Source organism: Chrysochloris asiatica, unplaced genomic scaffold (genome assembly GCF_000296735.1).
Source record: "Chrysochloris asiatica unplaced genomic scaffold, ChrAsi1.0 scaffold00022, whole genome shotgun sequence".
NCBI lineage: Eukaryota > Metazoa > Chordata > Mammalia > Afrosoricida > Chrysochloridae > Chrysochloris > Chrysochloris asiatica.
In genome coordinates this window covers 16,893,765-16,919,112 of record NW_006408540.1, presented here as the reverse complement: position 1 = coordinate 16,919,112, position 25,348 = coordinate 16,893,765, and the positions used below count along the sequence as shown (strand labels likewise).

Here is a 25,348-nt window from a genome sequence, read left to right as displayed (position 1 = left end):
CCAACACCTAAGCCTCAGCACCACCAGAGCTCACACATACATTGTTGCTGTTGTTTAGTGCCGTCAAGTCAGTTCCAACTCATAGTGACCCTGTATAGGGTTTCTGTGGAGTGCCTGGTGGGTTTAAACCATCAACCTTGTGGTTCAAATGGACTTTTGGTTCAGTGCTTATCCTACAGCACCACACTAGGACTCTGTATGTATACATATATATTTATATAAACTATATATAAGGAAGGAGCTCTGGTAGTGTAGTGGTTTCGAATCGGGCTGTGAACCGCAAGGTCAGCAGTTCGAAACTACCAGCTGTTCCACGGGAAAAAGATGAGACTTTCTGATCCCATAAAGATTTACAGCCTCGGAAACCCTGTACAGGGTTGCTATGAGTTGGAATCGACTCCACAGCACATAACCACCACTACCATATTTAAGGATATCTCTGATGTTCCCCCAGTTGAGCGGACAGTACTTGGCACATATTTGTCAAATGAATGAGTAGAAATCTGAGTCTTCCAGTCTAATTTGCTCATCATTTTCTTTGAATGCAGAGTGTACATAATTTACTTAAAAATGTGTAGGATTCTTCTCTTAAATTATTTTTTCCCAAGAAGTATAAATTTACAAATGAAAGCCTTCTTTCTCCCTTCAAGTTTGTCTGGAAAATGGCCAATGAACTTGAAGCAGTAGAATCAATTAATATTGTAATAAATGACATACAACTTAACTACTAATGAAGTTAATCACCCTCAACCCATACATGGCAGGACTGTACCAGTAACCATTCTCAAACAGGCAAGGTCTATTTGTTTTCTTTGAAATAAACCTTATTATTATTAATTTACAAGTGAAAGTTCATCCTCCACTCTTACCTCTCCACCCTTACCCAGCCTGCCCCACCATACACATGTACGTACACGCACACTTAGAAGAAAATTCAGATGGGTTGTCCTAACAACGTTACAAAGCAAACACCTGGACACGCCAGGGAATATGTCCACTTTTGTTGAAAACAAGGAAATTTCCTATTTTTCAGCCTAATCAAATACGTTCTATTAAACCTAAAATGGCATTGGTTTTGAACTGCGACATACAAGAAATGACTTATTCCTACTATCTGCCTTGAGTACAGTATCTTATTTTACAAGCAGTTTGAAGGTAATTTAATCTATTGTTTACATTTTGACACTGACTCAGATGATTCTATAAATCAGAAAAAATGGTATAGCTATATATTATTTTTGATAACAGAGTAAAGCAGTGAAGTGGAGGCCAAATAGGTGAATGACCATTTTTCACATTAATAATCTTCATGAAGAGAATGCAGGGTCTGGTAGTAGAAGAATGAGGCTGTACCTTATTACTAAGAACAACCAGAGCAAACCTGAGACTGAGCTTTGTGAGTTGGCGTTACTTGGTAGATTCAATGGTACCACAGAACTAGTTGAGAGGAGAGAAGGTAAGTGATGGACTAACTGCCTCAGGTCAGGTTCAGAAAATGCATGTGTCAGGCTGGACCACACTCTCCCAGGGCAGGGTGTCTTCCTTCCCTTGGCATGACTGTGCTCTGTGGTTTTGCACTTGCAGACGATAGCAAGTTTTCAGAGGCCATTACAGTACTGCTTTCCTGGATTGAACGAGGGGAAGTGAACCGACGTTCTTCGAACCAGTTCTATTCCATGGTGCAGTCCGCCAACAGCCACGTCCGTAGGCTAATGAATGAGAAAGCCACCCATGAGCAAGAGATGGAGGAAGCCAAGGAGAATTTCAAAAATGCCTTAACCGGAATCCTCACCCAATGTAAGTAAAAATTTGTGGGGCATTTCTTTTGTTGTAATTTTGCTTGCTCCATTTTTTTTGGGCTTAGTTTTTGTTATTCATCTTTTTTTTTTTTTCCATTTGGGGGTAAGTAGTTCAGTAATTTCCCATTTTACTCCATATTGAATGACAAATTTCATACCTATCTCATGTTCTGTGGGAACCTGGAAGAACACGGACCCTGCCCTGAGAGCTTACTTCTCAAGGTGAGCAATGTTTCTGTAGCTTTTTCTAAGAACACCTGGCCTGGCCTCCAGGGCTGGGCAGCCAGATGTGCCCATGCCTGCGGGACCCACCAGAGGTTGTGTCACACGTATGGGGCAACCATCCCCCTTGCCCCTCACCTGCAGGCTGTCCACACAGGCTGTCCACTAGTGTGACAGTAGGGAGCTGACCTTGAATCCTTGCTCTGTGGGCTCTGTGTAGGAATAAGGGGTGATCCGTAAACCTCTTCCTGCCTAGGATCCTTTATTTGAGGTGAGCTTTGGCTATACACATGGAAAACTCAGAAGTCGAGGTTTTTCTGCATAATTTTTTTTTTTTTCTGTCCTTTCCTCATTTGGAAGGCAATTTGCCTTGACTACTTAATGTTGGTGATTTTTCATGTCAAGATCCTAAATTGATGAAGGGGCATAAATGGGGTTTTCTCTTAGAACAACAGTCAGGGTAATTACCCCAGGGCTCTATTTAAAAAAAAAAAAAAAGGGCTTCAGTGTTTTGTACCCCCGCCCAACCCCCACTGGCACTCTCTGTGTCTGTAGTTAATGTCACCAGAGTGTAATGCCTCACAGCACCCCGCTCCCTGTCCTCCTGCTTTGTTAAACCCTCTGGATGGCACTGAGACAGTGCCACACTCCATTCTGTATCAAATGCAGTGTACCACATGGAATGGGGTCATGATCCACAGAATCACTCGGGAATAAGTATTATTTTCAGAGAGACAGCATGCTAAAATGTCTTTTTCTCCATTTATAATTACTGTAAAATATGAGAGGCAGTGTGTCTGTTAGGGTGGAATGAAAGACAAGGATAGAAAGCCAGGATCTTAAATATAAAAGTGCTTCATATGACTTTGTGGCCAAAAGACAGCTTGTTGCCGCAGCTAGGAGTTACCTTATGTGAAATTTGCAAACAATCTTTGGTCAATGAGCAAATATTTATGCTATACCAACCTGGGAATCCTGTTTTTATAGAACAAGAACATGAAGAACAGAGCTATTCTTTCTCATACCGATCAATATCCAACCTTCTTACCTAGACTCACCAGCCGGGTAGAATGGCTCATACCCAACTCTGTGTGGAGCCCATAAAAACTAGGGTTCCTGGGGGTGGGATGGTGTTCTGACTCTTAGTGACCATACACAACATAGTAGGACAGTCCCGTTGGGCTTACTAGGGTGTAATCTTTATGGGAGCAGATTGACATCTCTTTTTCCCACAAGGCAGCTGATGGGTTTGAAGCATTGACCTTTTAGTTTCAGTTGAGCACTTAAGGCACTGTACTCCACAGGACTTGTTATTAAGTGCCATCGAGTCAGTCCAATTCACAGTGACCCTATAAAGGGTTTCCAAGGAACAGCAGGTAAGCTTGAAACACCAACCTTGCAGTTCAAAATGACCTTGCAGTCCAGTGCATTAACCCACAGCATCACACCAGGACTCCCACCAACAAATTAAAGAGCCACTTATTAAAGGGAGACCTTTTTCCTGTAACTGGAAAAATGCCAAGTACTTACCTGACGTTATATATGTGTGAGTGAGCCTAGTGTTTAAAACCACTGAGTTGTTTCCAAAGAACAGCTGTGGGTTTGATTTACTGAGTTTGTGGTTCAAAATTCAGTGCTGATCCTACAGTGCCACACCAGAAGTCCACTAAGAGACAGACAAAAAAGACTAGCATGTCTGGGGTAAAATACCAGCTTTTTCTTACTGATAAGTGCTGAAGTAGAAAGTGAGGTGCATCAAGAATGGGTTTGCTAATGCAGAACTCAGGATTAAACTTGGGAATGGAGCTACCTACCAGCAGGGATGAAGTCCTGGGCCCTTTCTTGGGGGCTCTGTAGCTGTGCTATTTGCAAGCCAAGGGGCAGGCCAAAATGAGTGGTATTGATTGGCAGGTTGGATCCAGGAGAGGATGAGAAGGAGCTGGACGATTTCACCACCCCTTCCCCTGAGAAAGAGTGACTGAAGGGGTGGAGTAAGACCTGGATTTGGGGGAAGCTATGAGAGTCCTGATGTGACGCTCTGGGTTAATGCACCAGACTGCAAAGCCACCTGAACAGCAAGGTTGGTGGTTCAAGCTCACCAGCTGCACCTCGGAAACCCTATACAGGGTCGCTATGGGTCGGAACTGACTCCACGGCACTTAACAACAACAATGAGAGTCCTGGTGTGGTGCTGTGGGTTAATGCACCAGACGGCAAAGCTGCCTGAACTGCAAGGTCGGCAATTCAAGCTCACCAACTGCTCCTCGGAAACCCTATACAGGGTCGCTATGGGTTGGAACTGACGGCACTTCATGTGGCACTGTAGGATAAACACTGGACCATAAGGTCAGTTTGAACTACAAGGTCGGCATTTCAAATGCACCAGTCACTCCTCAGAAACTCTATACAGGATTGTTTATGGGTTGGAACTGGCTCAATGGCACTTAACAACAACAACAATGAAAACCGTGGAGGCACTGTAGGATAAGCACTGGACAAAAAGGTGGGTTTGAACCACAGGTTGATGGTTCAAACCCACCAACCACTCCTTGGAAACCCTTCACAGCGTGGGAACTGACTCGATGGCCCTTAACAACAATGAAATCTCAAGAGTAGAAACGATCACAATAGATACCTTTTAAATACCTCCACTTTAACAAATCAAAAATTGAATTTTTGCATTTATCTTTCAACCAGTTTCTCTTCCCAGCATTCCTTCCCATTTTAGTGAATTCTCTGTCCAACTTCCCGCTTGTTTGCTTTTTTACACCTACCACCAGACTGCACACGTTGGCCATCAGGAAGTCTCATTGTTTCTACCTTCAAAAATGTTTCTCTGTTTGACCCACTTCTCTTCATTTTAAATACTACTACTCAAGTCCAGGCCATTTGAACCACTGTGATCATCTGGGGTATCGGTTAGATATCCTGTCCCCCAGTGACTAACAGAAGACCCTACCAAGCAGTACCTTTTTAAAAACATTGAATTCTTTCTTTTTGATGCACAGTAAAGTCCAGATAGAAGTATCAGAGCCACGGTTTGCAGGATGGTATTAGCTTTCCCCAGACAATTGTCTTAGATGGATGCCGCTATTTCTGCCATCACAGCGCTCTTTTAGGATAAAGAATAATAAGAAGGAAGGAGCTCTGGTAGTATAGTGGTTATGAATCAGGTTGTGAACCGCAAGGTTAGCAGTTCGAAACTACCAGCTATTCCATAGGAGAAAGATGAGGCTTTCTGCTCCCGTAAAGATTTACAGCCTCGGAAACCCTGTACAGGGTCGCTATGAGTCAGAACCAACTCCACAGCACACAACAACAACATTATAAGAAGGAGAGGATAAGACAAGGAGAAAGGGTTTATATTTTTATCACAAGAAAGCAAACTTTGCCCCCAAATCCTCAATGAACTTCCATTTATGTCTCACTGGAGAAAATTGCTGTATGTTGCTAATTGCTAGCAACAAGGAAACTAGGAAACACAATTGTTTCGATGAGCCCAGTGCTCCCTAGAATAAATTTAGGGTTCTTATAATGAGGAAGAAAGGGAGATGGTTACTGGGAGGTATTTTGTAGCTTCTGCTATACTTAGTCCCTCCCTTTGCTTTTTTATTCCAATGCAATCTACTTTTCACACATTGCGCAGGTTAATCTTTGTTGTTGTTGTTAAGTGCCGTCGAGTCGGTGCGCAGGTTAATCTTACCCAACTATAAACTTACACACGTCTCCCTAGCTTAAATCACTCGGGTAGGTTTTCACTTCACATAACTTAATATTCACTCTCCATGTTCCAGTTGGAGTCCTCTGGGTGTTGCAAATGGCTAACATACTTGACTGCTAAGCAACATGTTGGAGGTTCATGCCCATACAGAAGCACTTTAGAAGAAGATTTTTTAATGGCTGAGTTTTTTGGAGGTAGATCACCTTCTTCCAAGGTGCTCTGGATGTACGTGATACATGAGGTCTTCATGAGTCAAAGTCAATCCAACAACTGGTCACTGGTAACAGCCCAGTTTAGAAAGCCCTCTTCAACCCGGTTTCCCTCTTCACTCACAAATCATCCCCACTGATCTCCTTCGTCTTGAGCCCACCAAAGCTACTAAAGCCACCTCCCACCTCAGAGTCTTCACACAGTGTTCCTTCTGCCTGGAACACTTGCCCTCCCTGTATTTGTGTGCTTGTATCCTCCTCTCTGTTAGGTCATGACTGAATAACTGTACGCTCAGAGACTTTTCTTTTCTGGTCCACCCTCTCCAAATAGACTGGCTATCACTGCAACGTATTATATCCTACATATCACTTGATCAAAATGTGAAATTATTTAGTTAATTGTTCTTTATTATCATGCTGAGCATTGCAAAGAAAGGGGCACATCTCTCTTAGTCACCAGTGTATACCCAGTACATCAACTACAGATATGTGCCACAAATATCTGGTGGGTGAGTGAGGGAATGAATGAGATTAAATAAGAAAGCAGGCAGGCAGGAAGCCTGAAATAGAGAGCTCAGTGAATCTCAGTGACCTCATGGAGTAGTTTGGTCTTGGTGTTAGCACTGTCCACGGGTAATAGAGTTTCCACTTGCCTCGGTAATCAAGCAAATCTGACACTTGGTAGCAGGCTAAGGGATATTGGGAGAATTGGAGTGAAAAAGTCAACAGAGGATTCATGTAGACTTATCCCCAATTACCACAGTCAAGACAACCGTGTATTTACCATCTACCGATTACTGTTTGAAGGACCCTTTACCCCAGTGATTTGATTCTGGGAAGTGTTTCAATGGTCTTTGGATATCAACAGAGAATGTGGAAAATCCCAGCTCAACCCAATGCTTGCCAAGGGGCACACATGCCAGTCATGGAGTTCTGAAGGGCTCAGCATGTGTCTGTCTTAGCCAAGACCCTTCTCGATGACTTCAAGGTGGGAGGTACCATCAACTGGAGCCTAAATTGGGATTCGAACTTTGAGATAGCACGAGAAGATGGCATATCTCACTGAACAACCTCAGAATTTACAAATCTGACTACACCCCCTCTCCTAACATTCGTTGTGAAAATATGAGCAGAAACTTGCAGTTGGCTGGTATGTTCACATATTTCATCATCTTTTGAAATTAAAATATATCTCATTTCCTCACATAAGTTTCCTCCCTCTGTTAGAGATATGTTTGCTTGCCTCAGCCACATTTTCTGTTTCTCCCAGCTCCATGCATTGTGATTTTGGAATGGGTTCTGTAGGGCTGCTTGCTTCTAAAACAACAACAGCTGAAGTCCAGTTATTGACACACTCGCTGCATGCCCCAAAGCAGAACTCATCTTACGTTCATTTATCTCCATTGATATTCCTGGCAAACACCGCAGGGACCACATTTGTGCTTTCTCATGGAGGATGACATGAGGACTGCACAGCAGAAAAGTCAGGAAAGGAAGCGCAGCTAGCTTTCTCCTGCATGGCTGGGAATGTCCTAGTGATTTGGCAATGGCCCTATGGGCTTCTTTCCATACAGAATATCCCCAGAGTTTTGGTGCAGATCTCCAAGCTTCCCACTGCAGCCCATTCATTAGAAAGGCAGCCGTATCAGGAAGTGATTCTAAGGCAGTGCTTTAGAAGTAGGGCTGTTGATGAACGAATATGTCATAGAGAGTGGGACAGCCTGGTGCCCTAAAGGGAGAGAGCTCTTCACTTGCAGGGAAGCGCAGGTATAATTCACAGGCCTTTGCTGGAGACAGCTGGTGGTTTGAACAGGACAGGAAAAATTTCAGATGTGATTCCATTAAGATGGATTGAATATAACAATCTCCATGTCTTGCTTGTCATAATTGTCTTTGCTTTCGTATTAGCTCAAAGGGAAAAAAAAAATTAAGAATAATACTATAAAGAAAAAGTTGTGATTTATTGCCTGTCTATATCAAAGCCCAGCATTTACCTACTAGTCTTGATGATGTTCCATGATCAATGCCAACATTTGTTGAAATACCAACCTTTCTCATTATCTCTGTGTTCACCCCACAATCAGATCTTGAACATAATCAAATAAGCATTGTTTTCATCTAAGCCTCAGCTTAAGTTGTCAAGGGATAGTAGCTAAACCTGACCAAAGGTCAGGGGAATCTACTATCTATGTACTCTTATCTCAATGTTGCTTTTTGTTTTGTTTTGTTTTTACTTCTGACCATAGATGGGCAGTCATCAAAGTGGTGACCTGTCCTGGTGTGGTACCTACATCTCTTGTTTCCTTTCTGGGCCAGCTGGAAGGTTCTCATGGCCAGCATGTAAATGACCTCACTCCAATGTCATACTCATCTCCTGTTTATGACATTTCTTGACCTGTCTATGTTGTAGAAACTTCCCAAGGTTTTCCAACTCAGAGGTTTCTGAACTTTGATCTTCTCTGCTTTTGAAAAATGTATACTTCATAGGCATTCCCCATAGGCCTACCCATTTTAAAAGGGCTTTCACTTATGAGCAAAGCTTGTCATTTCAAAGCTCAGACAGGAGCTGTTTATAAAGTTCCTGAAGCATGTTCCATGGCACTCAATTATTAATATGCATGCCAAGATGATCAATTGTGCATGCCTTGTTACAACATACAGAGATCTAATGAGAATTTAAACACTCCATGATATTCCCACTTTGGTACTTGCCCAACATGCTTCTTGGTAAGAGAGAAAACAGAGAAGGTATTTAAGTGAGGAAAAGGCCAATGGGGAAACTGAAGGCAATGGAGAAGAGTTTATTAATATTAAAACTATGTGTCATGAGTATGGTGAGCCTAGATGGAAAAAAGTAGAAAGTGTAAACTATCAGAGCTAGAAGGAAACTGAGAGATCCATTGGGTCAAACCTCCTCAGGTTACAGAGTCAGAAACTGCCTCAGGGAGTGGAGTAAAAAGGCCGTATTCGTTTAGCGGTTCATGTGTAGACTACAGCCCAACACAGGCATCCCGGGGTGGCGCAGAGTGGTCAGTGCTTGTAGGTTACCTGAAAACGTGGTGGTCCTAACCCACCCAGAGACACCTCAGAAGGCAGGTCTGGTGATCTACATCCAAAATATCTGTGGAGAGTACTTCTTATACAGCACGTACGAGGTCACCGTAAGTCAGAAGCAACTGGACAGTAACCAACAACAAGGAGCCCAGTACACTTTGCTTTCTCTCACCATGTGCGATTTGTTATGATAAGTGAATATGATCAGAGGGAGAGAGTGTAACTGCATAGTACTAAAGGTGGAAGCTGAAGCAGTGTACTGGCATCACACTGAACAGAAATACTGCTCTCTGCTTAGAAAATGAATGATGAGTCTTCAGAAGCAGCCACTTACCCACCTCCACCTACTTACTTAAGCTACTTTCCTTGCCTGAAACATGTTCCTCCCTCCCTGGGCCAGAATTAAAGCCCTCCCTCTATCACACTTCTTCCATGAAATGATTTTCATCTATTACAGTCCACAACAGTCTTCTTTTTTCCTGCCACTGCCTACAATATTTCATCCTTCTCTGTTTTTGCATACATCAGATTTTTCTCCCTAGCAAGATTAACATTTTTTTAATGTGCTTTGGGTGAAAGTTTATAGTGAAAATTAATTTCCCATACAATAAATTGTACACAGAATATTCTTTTAGCAAGATTTTTAAGCTAAATGGATAAAAAATTTACTATAAACTTGACTCACCTAACAAACCACTCCCAGGCCTGGCATAGTTCTTATAACCCACAGGAAACTTCAGTAGTTGTTGGTCAAATGTCACAGGTGGAAGTGAAGGTGGTGTTAGAAACTGGGTGGTAACAAAATAACTGTGTAGCATATGAGGGGGCTTCAAAAATCCCATAGAAAAAGTCCATCATATTTTCGTTGCATTTTTCCATGAACTTTCAGAAGCTCCTTCATATTCTAAACACTATTATTTTTTATTTTTTTAGTAAGCATCCTCTCAATGCCTTTCTCCTTAAAGTAAAATACATAGAATACACTCTTGTTGAGATTTTTACAGCAGTGGTCCTGGTGTGGCACTGTAGGATAAGTACTGGACTGGACTGCTAACTGCAAGGTCGACAGTTCAAACCCACCAGCCGCTCCTTAGAAACCCTATATGGGGTTGCTATGAATCGGAACTGACTCCATAGCACTTGACACCAGCAAGAGTAGAACAGCACTGCTACTGATATCTCAGCCTGGAGATGGGAAGGCTGGAATTCTTAGGTGGCTTTGCTGTATGCACTTACAATGGGCAATGGCTTCAAGCTCATCTTCAGGACTGGAAAATAGCAAGTAGTGGAGAGACTGGCTAAATATGAAGAAATTGTGGTTCTAATCCCAGCTTGACCATTAATTTTTCCATGTGACTTTAAAACAGTCATTTTACCTCCTCGAGTCTGAGTTTTCCCATCTTCACAGCTTGACCAGGTAAACACTTAAGGTCCCTTCCTACTCTAAAGATCTTGCTGCCCTTATCAAAATCAAGACCTAAACCCTTTAACATCTCTGAAAATCAACACACATCAGTTAGCTGCCAGGACTCAGCCATGAGACCATAAGTTTCCAGCTGATCCTTGAGTGTTGTTGTTTTTGTTGTTAAGGGCCATCAAGTCAGTTCAGACTCATAAGGACCCTGTATAGGGTCTCCCAGAGAATCCTTCAATAACCTCATATGCATGCGAAAGCTGAACAATGAATAAGGAAGACCTCAGAAGAATTAATGCTTTTGAGTTATGTTGTTGGAGGAGAATATGGAAAGTGCCATGGGCTGCCAAAAAACCAACAGCTCTGTGTTGGAAGAAGTGCAGCCAGAGTGCTCCTTGGAGGCCAGGATGGCCAAACTTCATCTCTCATACTTTGAACATAGTGTCAGGAGGGACGAGTCACTGGAGAAGGATATCATGTTTGGTAAGGTGGAGGGTCAGAGAAAAAGAGGAAGACCCCCAGCGAAATGGATTGGTAAAGTAGCAGCATCAGTGGGCTCAAGCCTGGCAACAATTGTGAGGTTGGCCCAGAACCGGTCAGTGTTTCATTGTGTTGTGCATAGGGTTGCTATGAGTCAGTACCAACTCGATGGCAACTAATAATAACAACAAATAGAGTTTCCGAGAAGCAGCTGGTGGGTTTGAATCGCCAACCTTGTGGTTAACAGTCCAGTGATGATCCTAGGATGCCACAGCAGGACTCCATAGGATGATAGGGAAGGGGATCAGCTATTCCTCCTTGCAAGTATCCAGGACTACTCCTGCTGTGGCGGCTGTGGGCTGGGCTGCGCTGTGAGTTTGGAGCCACATTTCAGCCCCTGAGAGAGTCTGCCTGGCTCCCTGCAGGTGCTGAAGACTGCTCAGAATTATGGTCAGAGCTGGCTCCATGCTGCACTGACGGGTCTCCTGTCATGTCATCATCTGTCTTTTTGACTAACCTCATAAAAGGCTCAGGTATTTGAATGAGTGATGAAATTCATCCCACAGTATTTAGTGGGTCCCTCTTAAATAGTGCCAGGCTGTGTGCTCAGTGCCAGAGTGAAATGTGAGGCATCTCTGGGTCTCAGTGCACCCTGGTCCCGCTTTGAAGCAGATTGGTGCTCGTGTCCACATTTCTTTCACTGGGAAGGCTCTTTCTGAAATGAGTGACTTCTTAGGAATATCTCAGATAAACATTTTTTATTTCCACCAAGGGAAATTTGGCTCCTATGTCCTGTTCTATCGAGAAGGAGTTTTATGAAGTGTTAAAAATGTTTCCCATGTCTGGGGCACTCGTCACTGCAGTTCCTACACAAGAGGGGTGGTAGTGGAATCCCCCCACCTGCATTTGCAATTCAACAGCTTTTCTATTTCTGCTAAAAAACATTCTTGGATGTCTATATTTGCCAGTGTTTTAAATGCTAGAAATGTTATTTCCATTTAAAAAAAAAAAACAACTTTTTTGGTCTCTGAGAACAAATGTCTAGAGAAAATAAATTATACAGAACCATCCAAATCAAAGCTGTGCATAGAATTTTCTATTTTACAGGATTCCAAAGGAGAGTAGAAGATGCTGGAAGTCTGCCAGAACCAAGTAGAGCCTTTTTTGTTGTGGTTTTTGTTTTTTTTTGTTATCCCTACATTCAGGCTCACAGAAAATAAGTATCATGAGCCAAATGATAGCACTATGATATTTGCATTTTAAAGATGTTTTTAATGACAGGAAAATGTGAGAGAGAAATTAAGATTCTTATACTCTAGAACAAACAAGAATGGTTGAGGGCTAGATTTCAAGATTTAGCATAGTAGCTATAACTAGTGAGACACTGCAATTCAATAAAGTTATACATTTGGGGAGTTCAGTGTGAAAACCCTGCTATTCTGATAGGGGCCTGGTGAAAGGGACTGGGGAATGCCTTTGCCAAAATTAGGGAGGGGTGGAGATGTAGGAAGGAATCCCTGGTGGCACAATGGTTAAGTGCTCAGCGGCTAACCAAAAGGTTGGTGGTTTGAACCCACCAGCCGTTCCATGAGAGAAAAATGTGGCAGTCTGCTGCCACAAAGATTGCAGCCTTGGAAACCCTTTGGAGCAGTTCCACTCTGTCCTACAGAGTTGCTGTGAGTCAGAATTGACTTGACAACGGTGGTTTTGGGGCCAAGGTAGAGAAGGAGTCTGCAGAAAGGCATCTGAGCTGTGCTGGAAAGAATCCATAAATCCTTCTCTTTTTATCCCCACAAAACCTCATTAAAGGACAGTTTCAAACTAGAAAGCTGACGTGTCAGTAGTCACTGTGAAGCAGGGATGATGTGTCATTGATTCTGGTCATCTGAATCAGAAATAAGACTTTGCTTCGTGTTCAAACAAAAGAAAATGTCACCATGGGAAAATTAGGAAACAGAAGCCACTGGTAAAGTGAAAGGATTTCTGTTTATGGTGATCAATTGCTTAGATAGATAAACTCCTCCAGAGCCACTGGGCGGTGCAATCTGTTAATGAGCTTGGTTGCTAACCAAAAGGTTGGAGGTTTAAGTCTGCCCAGAGGTACCGCAGAAGAAAGGCCTGGTGATCTCCCAAAATATCAGCCATTGTAAACCTTACACAGAGCACAGTTAGCCTCTAACACAGGTGGGCTTGCCATGAGGAGGAATCGATTCCCTGACAGCTGATACTGAATAGCACCATTGGCAAACTCAGGCCCTGTTTTTGTAAATAAAGTTGTATTGGAACACAGTTATGTCCATCCATTTACATATTTTCTATGGCTACTCTCTCACCAAATCACAGGGTAGTTGTATGACCTGCTGGGCAAAGAATAGTTACCACCGGTCCCTTCATAGGGACCCACCTCTATATTGCACGATCACTGAGCCAGAAAGAACGTTCAGCTTTGCTTAGTCCTTTGCCCTAGGATTCAAAACAAATGAAGGCTCCCTTCAGGTTAGTGGTGAAGTGGTGGAGCTAAGGCTTACCAACACTAGCTTTCCAACTCTCCCTCTTAAGTGCATCCCCAAATCCTTGTTCATTTGAGTTCTGGAAACATCCCCTCAGCCCCACATTCTTATGAAGCTTGTTATTTAACAAGGAAAAAAACAAACAAACAAAAGGAAAGCAGAATGAACTTTAGACCAGTAGAAGAGAATTCAGATTCAAAAATCCAAAAATAAATAGGGGCCTAGTTTCCAGACACTTTGTTGCTGCTTCCCCGTGGTTCAGATTGCTCAGTAAATGCATTTTCCTGCCCTGGATGGTCGAAGCTTTTGCATCCCCTCCTGAGCAAATATGTGCTCTTCTCCAGGGCTGCCTTGTCCCAGTTCTCATGCAGTGATTCAGCTAGGTGCATGGCTGTCTCCCCATGGACCTGGGGGCAGCTCCAGGTCCAGCTGCCTTTTTCTGAATCTCCAGTGACTAGTCTAACTGGGCCGTTACACCCACTGTGCCCATAAGACTCTGGCTCAGTATATAATGAGTATAAATACATGATTTGAACTAGGGCAGATGAAATTTCCATTCCCAACTGTGCCACTTGCTAAGTATTTGAGCTTAGATAAGTTCTTAGACCTTTCTGTGAATCTCTGGCTCTTTGTTAGTGAAAATGAGCATAATGCTAGCACCTACCCCAAAAAGTTTTTAGAAGAATTAAGTAAACAAATCAGTGGTTCTCAAACATGAGGGTGCATTGAAGTCATCAGAGAGTTCATTCAGACTCACATGGTGGGGTCTCAGCTTCTGAGTTTCTGACTCAGTGTGCCTGTTGTTATCATTGTTAGGTGCCATCAAGGTGGTACCAACCCTTACTGACCTTATGCACAACAGAACAAAACAGTTCCGGGTCCTGCACCACCTCACAATCATTGCTACACTTGAGCCTGTTGCTGCTGACACTGTGCCAATCCATCTGTTGGGGGGGGTCTTTCTTGTTTTCCCCTACCCTCCACTTTACCAAGCATAATGTCTTACAGGGACTGGTTCCTCCTGATAATATGTCCAAAGCATGAGAGAGAAAATCTGCCCACCCTGGCTTCAAAGGAAAGTTGTGGCTGTACTTCTTCCGCCATAGATTTATTTGTTCTTTTGGCAGTCCATTGCACTTTTGATATTCTTCTCCAACACCATAACTCAAATGCATCAATTCTTCTACGGTCTTCCTTATTCACTGTCCCACTTTGACATGCATGTCAGATTATTGAAAATACCATGGCTTGGGTCAGGAGCACCTTAGTCCTCAAACTAACATCTTTGCTCCAGATGTAAAGAGGTCTGGTTGCCGATTTGTCTAATGCAGTACATCATTTGATTTCTTGACTGCTGCTTTCATGAGTGTTGAGGGTGGATCCAAACACAATGAAGTATTTGACAACTTCAGTCTTTACTCCATTTATCAGTATGTCTAGGGGCCAAGTAAGGAGCCCTAGTAGCATAGTGGTTACAAGTTGGGCTGCTATGCTCAAGGTCAGCAGTTTGAAACTCCCAGCTGTTCCTCTGGAGAAAAATGAGGTTTTCTGCTCCTATAAAGGTTTACAGCCTTGGAAACCCTATGCAGGATCATTATGAATCAGAACTGACTCCACAGCACATAGCCACCACCACCAGGGTCCAAGTAGTTGCATTTCTAATTCTAAGAGATGCTGGTTCTGTTGGTCCAGGAACCACACTTTGAAAACCACGGTTTTACTTCATCAGGCTTCAGTGTGTGACACAAGTGCTAAATAATTAGAATAGTATGTGACCATCACATGATTTTCATAGCACCATCAATGTAGTTAGTGGAGACCCCAAAGAAATCAAAGCTGCAATTTTAATAGTTCCAAAGGAGTAAATGTACACAGAAGCCAGCCATCCCCTATTCCTGCTGGAGGCCCCTCCGTTAGCAATAAGCCAACTCTTGATACAAGGGCAGGTTTCGATGTATCTTTGTACTTTTTTCTATTATGATGGGTGCTTCAGGAGGAGGTATCAATAGTACAACATACTGGTTATCATGTAACTTACACCTTTTCTCATTCAGAAACAACAAAAATGAAAGTTAAAATATACTTGGTGGACATAAACTTAATATTCTTTTGAGAGTGCAACTTGTTAATATCTCTCAAAATTGAACATCTGGATACTCTTTTATCTATACCTTACAATGCTCAGAATTTCTTATAATTCTGCTATTTATATAAGAATGTCAGGCGATATGTTGAGGCTATTCATTGAAGCCTTATAAATCACATAAACATGAATAGATTGCCAAGAGATGTTAAGTAGAGCAAGGTGCAGACCAGTGCTTATACTTTTCAGCACTTTTGTGTAAGTAAAAAAACTATTATGTATGTTGTTGTTGTTGTTAAGTACCATGGACTCGGTTCCGACCCATATTGACCCTGTACAGGGTTTCCGAGGCTGTAAATCTTTAGGAGAGCAGAAAGCCTCATCTTTCTCCTGCACGGTAGTTTCAAACTACCAATCTTGAGGTTAGCAGCCCGATTCCTAACCACTACGCTACCAGAGCTCCTTATGTATACAGCACACATTGTATAGTTTCCCATACATGAATTTGTTGTGCAGTTATCCCTGCAGGATAATGAACTGGATTATGAACTACACAGTTGGCAGTTCAAACCCACCAGCTGCTCCTCGGAAACCCTATACAGGATCGCTATGAGTTGGAACTGACTTGTAGGTACTTCACAACACACATGAAACATGCTGTATATATAGCTTTTTCTGTGGGTGGATATGTTAGAATCTATTAACAGTAGTTACCTTTAGAGAGAGAAACTCTGAGGGTGGTCAGAATAGGAAAGTAGACTTTTATTTTCCAATGGTTCATACCCACCCCGCAACTCCTTGGAAAATGACTCAATTTTGCTTAACAATACCAACATCTAAGGATAAGTCAAAAAGTGTTTCTATTAGGGTTCCAGTTCACACATGCCCAGGGTTTTTCCAAACTAAAGGTCTTTAAACCTGTCTGTCTCAGCTATCAGTGCTTGGCTGCAAACAGGTTCTCTCAGTAATGTACCTGTGTCAGTCTCATTAGGATGGATTTAAAAAAAAAAAAAGTCACATCAAGATCAGCTAGCTCAAAGAACTAGTCTGCCCATCAGTCTTTTAAATCAGATTTAAGGCAGGGAGACTAGCGGGGGCTCTTGGAAGGAGTTATCAGGAAAGCAAAAACGTTGTCTCAAGGAGAGGAGGCCTCTTAGATTCTTTTCTGTATCCCCAGTGCCTGGGAAATATGGAATAGGTGCTCAGTAATTGTTCATTGATTAAATTCTCAGTGGTATATTATTTCTGAGAACTATAGCCCCATAGTCCCCCAAAGAAATCTCCCGAGTGGTTATGTTGGGCTCAGCTTAGCTCCTCATGTGACCCAAACCCCAACATCTGCAACTTGACCTGTCCAACTCTTCCTCAGACAGGAGGGAGCCTAGGGGGCCTCTTGGAGGATGAAATCATTAATCTCATTACAGTCTGTTTACTGTAAGCAGACCACCATAAAATTGCTATATTTTATTTCCTTGTACAGTCTAACTGGTTTTACCACCTTTCCTTGGGGACATATGAGAACATCACCTGCTGGGAGGGAACCAGAGTACTAAAGAATCATGCATGCATAACATCCCAGAAGACGTTTTGTCTGCCCCTACCAGAGGCCTTTGCGGTAGAATACATCTTGAAGAAATGCTGTGCACACACCCAGTTATCCTTGTTATTTGTCGTTAAGTGCCATCTAGTCAGTTCCTACTCATAGTGACCCTGCATAGGGTTTCCAAGACAATGGGTTTGAACCACCGAACTTGAGGTTCAAACCGACCTCGCGGTCCAGTGCATTATCCTACAGCACCACTCCAGGACTCCTCAATGGGCCACTTCTGGAAAGCCCTGCCTATTCCTATAAATAAACATGTTGCCTTTTCCCCACCCAAAACTTTTAAAAAATGCCAGCAAAGCCTTTGTTTGGGAGATGGTGGTGAGGTATTACAACAAGCCTCACTGTCTCTGCGTACATGCGTCTTTCGCAGAATAAAACCTCTGTTCATATGGAAAGTCTGCCTCACCTGACTATTCTTAATCAGTAGAACGTAAGAGCCCTTGTAGGATGGAGGTGCCATTAGCACACCCAGTAAAGACTGAAGGCAGTGAAGATGATTGTATGGAACAAAATATGACCAGGGACAAGTCTTTGATTTGCCAATACAATCCAGAGAACAAGGTCCAAACAAATCAATGTTTACCAAGAGCATCTGCTAGGCTGGTTAAATTCAGGCCAGAAGAATGTAATAGTGACTGTTTTTTTCTGACTTTAAAGGGTAATCTTGATAGATTTTCTTTAAAGATTCAAGATGGTCATGGGGGCTTATTATGAGAAGGTTTTAAGAAAATGAAAGCTGCATTGGTGAGGGGAAAGGCCAAGAAAGTTGTGCCAAGGAATTTTTCTTTACAGTAATTCACCTGCTCCTTGTTAGAGGGTTAATGCACCTGCTCATTCTTAGAGGGTAGCAAGAGATGTTCTTGCAAGAATGTCACTGGAAATCTCATCCCTACAGCCCTGATCTTGCCCCTTCAGACAAGTTTGTTTCCCAAACTCAAAGAGCATTGAAAAAGAACATAATTGGAATCCCTCAAGGATGCCAAAACTGCTGTTTGACATAGTGTTAAATGAAGATTGAAGAATTCTTCTGGCTTGTTGTTAAGTGCCGTTGAGTAGATTCCACCCCATAGCGACCCTGTATAGGAGCAGCTCGTGAGCTTGAACTACTGACCTTGCAGTTCAAACGACTTTGCAGTTTGACGCAGTAGCCCACAGCACCACTCCCGATGGAAATAGCACCTTCCAAAGTGTATAGACATAGAGAAAGGATGCCATGAAACAATAGCTTCACATTTTCATATTTTGCTTAATAAAGGTTTCTATGACTTAATAGTAATAATTGTTAACTTACTGTCTTACATTTACAAGTAGTCGTTTATGTTTGGTCAGGGGGTTGTGTATGCATGTGTCTACAAAGTTACATACATACATAAGCCAGTGAATAACCCCTAATAGGTATTTACATCTATAAAGAATGTTTATCAGTTTAATGAAGGTTCTCTTTACCCTTCCATTGTGTTAATATATACCTGCTGGATGTATTAAAGTGTTTCTGGTATGATGCTGTAAGATAAGCACTGTATTATTAACTGCAAGGTCAGAGGCTCAAAGCCACCAGCCGCTTCTCAGAAACCCTATGCAGGGTCACAGGCACCAGCTAGCTGCCTTCTAGCCAACACTGAGTCACAGTAGCCCATCCATGTGTGTCATAGTACAACTGTGCTCTGTGAGGGTTTTAGTGCCTAGTTTTTCAGAAGTACATGGCCAGACCTTTCTCCCTCATGTCTGCAACCTTTCCATTAAGAGCTCAGCAATGAACTGTTTGTATCACCAGGAGACCCCACTGGACTCTGCTATAGCGTCTAAGACTGTCATTCAAGAATAATTTTTTAAAAGTTAGTCCCCTTTCATTTTTTCCGGAACCTCAACTTTAGTTAGGCAAAAGTATTTGTGGGGGAAATCAGCAAGGTATGAGGGGTACATTTACATTTTCTGAATGAAAATACTTTCTGTTGATAACACTCCCAAAGCTTTTAGGCATACTTTCTTGAATAGATAAGTAGCAATTCGAGAACAGAATTTATCCTTTGAAAGTGAGAGAGACCATTAAGGTGGTGAAGGCCTGAGTGGGGGTTATCTGAATGTGTTCTGCTCGCAGCACAATTTCTGTTAGCTGCTTTTTATGTGTGGACAAGTGCTGATACCATGTCATTTGCCATTTATCTCTTTTCCCTGAGAAGCAGAGCTTTAAAGAGCTGTAAAGAATCTGTATTTATAGGTTCTTACTTATTGTAGAGCGTAGTGGTTACGAATCGGGCTGCGAACCTTAAGGTCAGCAGTTCGAAACTGCCAGCTGCTCCGCGGGAGAAAGATGAGGCTTTCTACTCCCGTAAAGATTTACACCCTCGGAAACCCTGTACAGGGTCGCTATGGGTCAGAACCGACTCGATGGCACTTAACAACAACAACACTTATTGTAGAGGAGCTCTGGTAGCGTAGTGGTTACGAATCGGGCTGCGAACCTTAATGTCAGCGGTTCGAAACTACCTGCTGCTCCGCGGGAGAAAGATGAGGCTTTCTACTCCCGTAAAGATTTACACCCTCGGAAACCCTGTACAGGGTCGCTATGGGTCAGAACCGACTCGACGGCACTTAACAACAACAACAACTTATTGTAGAAGGAGCTCTGGTGATGCAGTAGTTAAAGCACTTGCTCAGTGAAAGGGTGGTTTGAGCCAACCAACAGCTCTGAGGGAGAAAGGTGTGGCAATCTGCTTCTACAGCGATTTCTATTGTTAAGTGCAGTCAAGTCAACTTCCATCTCATAGCAACCCTATATAGGGTTTCCAAGGAGCAGCTGTTGAGTTTGAACCACAGACCTTGTGATTCAAACAATCTCGCGGTCCAATGCTTACAACCTTAGAAATCCTGTGGGGCAGTTCTACTTTAGCCTACAGTTTTGCTGTGAGTTAGAATTATGAGTTGAAATGGATTCAACAGCATGATGTCCATTTTATGGGTTTAAATGATTGTGGTTTTATTGTACAGAGTGCAGTTAATACAGAGTCCTGGTGTGGTACTGCAGGATAATGCACTTTACCGCGAAGTCGATTTGAACTGCAAGGTCAGAGGCTCAAACTCAACAGCCGCTCTTCAGAAACCCTATATAGGATCACTGTGAGTCAGAACTGACTTGACGGCACTTAACAACAACAACAACATATGTGATAAGGTGTACAGAATAGTCAAATACAAGGATCTGCTCTGTGGTGCACCCTGTCATAGACAACGAATACTGCCTAGTTTTTCATCGCTACATTCATACTCACGGTCACCAGGATTTATGCTTTTAAAAATATGCTACTTTTGAATCACATTCATTAGAGCATAGTCTTTCATGTGGTTTTCCCTAATGATGATGAATTCCTGCTGACCCAAGCATTCTTGTGCTCAAGAACTTTTGTTTGCCAGCCTACTGGAAGGCTGAGGAGACATTTGCAGAACTGGAATAGACGGAGGATATTTTTCAAACCTAAGCTGAATTTGTTTCTGTTTATTTTTTGGTTATTTTGTGACTTGTGCATCTGTGAAGAAGCATAAAGCTTTATACGGAAAGAAGTATGAAGTTAAATCAAATTTAGCTCAGCTTTCAGTTCATTACCTAAACTGATGTGAACTTGAGACTGGCCCAGGAAACCTGAGCCCTATCTCCTGCCCCATGGCTGCTGTCTGAGTCCCCAGTCTCAGGGTCAGCTCCATCTGGGTGGTCTTCAGATAGGGTGAGTCTACCTTCAGTATTTGTCTAGGTCTGTGGTGTACTTCCCAGGCTAAGTCATCTTGTTCTCCCTGTACCCCCCCTCCTACACAGCAGGTCAGCTGCCATGTTTTCCCAGTGCTCCCTGTCAAAGGACACCATGCTCCACCCATCACTTCAGATCCTCTGCCTCCATTTAAGCCTTCATCTTTTCCTCCAAGCAAATCCTACCCAGTGGTGTCTTCTTTGGCTTATAATATAAACTTCATCATTCTAGCTTGACATACATGACCCATCCTTTTTGACTCGCAATCAGTTTTAACCCCTGTGCCCACCAGCTATGTTCCTACAAAGTCCTTGCATGACTCCACATTAGCCTTTGAAGGGCCCACCCTGTCCTGTTTGCTGAACAGACATTCATCCACCACTGAAGACAGCCCGAAAAAGTTGCCTTCTTTACCAGCTGAGTTTGTTTCTCTCTTCCTCTGTGTCCCAGTAGCTATCATTCATACTTCCCTTGCATATGGTAGTTAACTGCTTGTTTTTCCTTCTACTCAGGAGACTGTCATCTCATCAAGGTCAAGAAGTACATCTGTACCATAATCATGTATTTCTAGCTATCAGCTGACTGCCTCACACTTGTTAGGACCCCAAAAGCTTGGTGAATGGACAGATGATTGAAGGCATGGAAATGAGTTAACAACATGCCCTAAATAAATGAAGTTGTTGTTAAGTGCCGTCGGGTCAGTTCCGACCCATAGCGATACCATATAGGGTTTCCGAGGAGCGGCTGGTGAGCCAGAACCGCCAACCTTGTGGTTCAAACAAACTTTGCAGTCCAGTGCATTAACCCGCACCAGGACTTCAGATAACTGAAGTACTTAGCTCCAAACGAGGAATATCTGCGAGAGTATTACTTAAGTATATATTAGGTCCCTGAGTGGTACAAGCCATTTGTGCATGGCTACTAACCACTCCTCAGAAATTTTATATGGGGTCGCAATGAGTTGGAACTGACTCAATGGCACTGAACAATAACAACTAACCAAAAGGTTGGAGGTTTATATCAATGCCGAAGCTTGGTGATCTACTTCCATAAGATTCTAGCCATTCAAAATCCTATGGAGCAGTTCTACTCAGAAACACACGGGGTCACCATGAGTTGGTGTTAGATTGATGGTAATGGATTTTGGGTGATTTAAGTTTTTAGTAGATGATCTATTTTACCCTTGATCCTTTGCAATAGTAGGCCATTGGTTCTTTTTTCCAAGTGTGTTCCCAATGTAATCTTCCACATATATCTTGGGCCTCTCTTACTTTCTCCTCCCCTCAATATATAAAATGTTGCTGTTAAGTGCTGTTGAAGCAACTCCAACTCCTATCCACTCTGTATAAGGTTTATGAGGAAAGGAGCAGCTGGTGGGTTTGAACTGCTGACCTTACAGTTTGTAGTCCAGTATTTATCCTACAGCATCACAATAGGACTCCAACATACATAATAACATATATAATTTTATTTTTAGTGTACCCTTTTATGAACAAACTTCCCTAACTCATAGCAAAATTTTGACTACAACCATACAAGTTGTTGTTGTTGTTGTTGTTGTTGTTAAGTGCTGTCAAGTCAGTTGCAACTCACAGAGACCCTGTATGAGGTTTCAGAGAAGCAGCTAGTGGGCTTGAACAGCTGACCTTGCAGTTAGCAGTCTATTACTTACCCTGCAGCACCACCCCAGGACTCAGTCCATCTAAATATTGAGCCTCAATACTTGCCATGCTTCCCTTCAGGCATAGTACCAGCCCACCACAGTTCCTACTATGGGTGAGCACTCTTCTGAACGATGCAAATCAGAGCGCTGTGCTAGGGAAGCCATGAAACCTGTTAGGGTCACAGGCAATCTCGCTGGACAGTGAGGGCCATCACTGCACTTGACCTTGGTCTTCCAGCCCTGCATTCTTCACATTACTGTTCTTTGTTACTCCTGCAGTAGGAGGCAAAAGCCCCAGCCCCCATCCTGTGCTCAGAGTAAGCAAGTAGAAAAGCCAGGTGATGTGACTGAGCCTGTCCTTCCCTCCGCCAGCCAAAGCTGAGCAGAGTACTCCCATCCATGGTCAGATGCCGGTCTGCACCTAGAGTAGTCTGTGGTGGCTAGTCACTTCCTCTGGGTGAGGGCAGGGATGCTGAGGAAATGCATATCTAGCAGCTGTATGTGCTTAAGGTAATTGTGAGCCAAGTCAATGACAAATCCTCCCCTTAAAATTGAAGGAAGCAGATTCATCATGCATCATGACAATAAGGCTGGATAACGAAGGAAACTTGGAATTGGGATTCTCCTGAGATGAAAAATAGCATTAAAAGCCCCTATGAAAACCATTTCTAGATGAAGAAGTAGTTGCTTTGCTTTTAAGGTATTTCCAGTGTGGTAAGTGAATGGACTGGATGCGAACCACAAAGTCCACAGTTCAAACTCACCAGCCACTCCTTGAAAAAAAAGATGAGGCTTTCTGATCCCATGAATATTTAAAGCCTTGGAACCCCTCTACAGGGTCGCTACTAACTGGATGGCATTTAGCAACAACAAAGTGAATCGAGTCTGCTTTGTAGCTCTACCTCATCATACTCCTGTTAAAGGACTTTGTGTGGTAATTAAAACAAAACAAAAAAATGTAGAACAAGTGTTGTTGTTCTGCCGTGGGAATTATCCTGTTACTCACTGAAGTTCTTTGTACGCCAGAATATCTGAAAGAGTCCCTTTTTTTGTATAATAGAGCCTTGGGAAATATTGCAAATTTGTGTAAGATAGGGAAATTGTTGTTGTTGTGAAGTGCCGTTGAGTCGGTTCTGACCCATAACCTCCATGAAAAACTATTTTAACTGTTCCTTCCTAATTAACTAGTTAGAAGGTTGAGTTTAAACATCTGGTTAATTCCATGCTATAATTCCCTTAATCCCATGCTTACTACATCAATAACTGTTAAGCAAGACTAAGTTTACAGATGACTGGCCCCACCCTTAATACCATTCTGTTCTCTATATATTTTAATTTACAGCCCCTCAACCTTGATCATTTCAATAGCTGTATGTCTAGAAGCCAGAGATGTACTAAATGAAATCAGAATGGGGCAAAGGATAGAGTGAGAACTGTCAGTGGCTTGGGAGCCCAAGGGAGAGAAGATTTATGAAGGTGATGATGGAATAACAATGGTATAGTCACAGTGAACTACAGAGGGCGCCACACTGAAATAAGGTCTGTGTACCAGAGCTGTTGGTTGGGTGAGCCTTCGTCTGTCTTGAAGTGGAGATGGCAATGGCAGCGGTTCCTGCTCCCTGACAGAGGGCTGGAGGGCTAGCTTCAGTAGACACAACAGGGGGAGAACAAGGAGCCAAGAAGTAAAAATGGCCCTTGATACTGAGAAGAGAAATGTCACAACTCTTCCATTGCCCCGGCTTGAAACTTGGACACGGTAATGTCCTCAGAGGGCTGCAGTTGCATCCCTGAGCTGGAGACTAAAAGAGAAAAATATATGTTTGGCTCTTTCTAATTCAGCCACTCTACCTTGGCTGCACTTCTAAGCCTCCAACACAGGCATTATTTGTCTATATATCTATATCTATATGCCAGCACCAGAGCCTGTATGTTTATAGATGTAGGTGTATAGATATACCAAATCTCGTTTTTAAGCAAGAGCTAAAGAATGCGCGGAGCAGCTGCCCGTGATCTTTCCCCAGTCGTGTGTAGAGTTTGTGTTAACCTAAAGTTATGGAGGCAGACATGAAGGGAGACATCCCCAACCTTGCTAAAATGTAAGTACAAAAGGCACAAATGGGATGGATATTGATGATGTTGTTTCTATGGTGACATCATCCATAGACTCCTAGTGTCTTTGCTTTGCTTCCCTATAGTGATCACAACATAAATTACTTGTCTTGTTTGACTTCCTTGTTCACCAAAGTTGAGCAGATTGTGGCCGTTTTCAACGCTTCTACCAGACAAAAAGCTTGGGACCATTTCTCGAAAGCTCAGCGCAAGAACATAGACATTTGGCGAAAGCATTCTGAGGTTGGTGATTTTATTATTACTTTCTAACCACCATCACACAGCTGGATTGGCAGAGAATAGTGTGGCTGAAGCTGTTAAGGTTTCTGTTACAGTGGGCAGCCCCTTCCCCCAGCCATTGTGCCCTCTCATCTTCCATTCCAAATCCAGCTCAGGTTTGTTCCTTATCTGGGGCAGTGGCTGACTAAACACATGAAGCACCAAATGCTGTTCTTCTCCTGCCAAGGGAGAAAAGAACATTTCCCTATCAAGGGTGAGGGTGCCAGAAATAAAGGGAGACACTTTGCTTAAGAAATCATTGTGAACAAATAACGTAACTTAAGATAGAAGACTAGTTTGGAAGTAAATATGGATTTCATCTTCAGTGTTCCACGTGATGATGGTTGGCTCTTTGGGCTACCAGTGGCAAGTACACATTTCCATCCCATCTTTTCGTCATAAGCAATGTCTTTGTCCCTGGTACTAGCCATTGGGTTATCTCACACCTCTCCCCAGAGT

At 42.8% G+C, this 25,348-nt stretch overlaps 1 protein-coding gene across 1 annotated transcript in view; it reads left to right on the top strand.

Moving 5' to 3' along the window:
• Window positions 1-25,348, top strand: part of ENOX1 (ecto-NOX disulfide-thiol exchanger 1) — a 304,449-nt gene that overhangs the window by 117,114 nt on the left and 161,987 nt on the right. Inside the window, exons 6-7 of the mRNA XM_006837613.1 lie at window positions 1,585-1,797; window positions 24,747-24,853. Coding sequence (XP_006837676.1) covers window positions 1,585-1,797; window positions 24,747-24,853 — 320 coding nt within the window. The remainder of the gene's footprint in view (window positions 1-1,584; window positions 1,798-24,746; window positions 24,854-25,348) is intronic.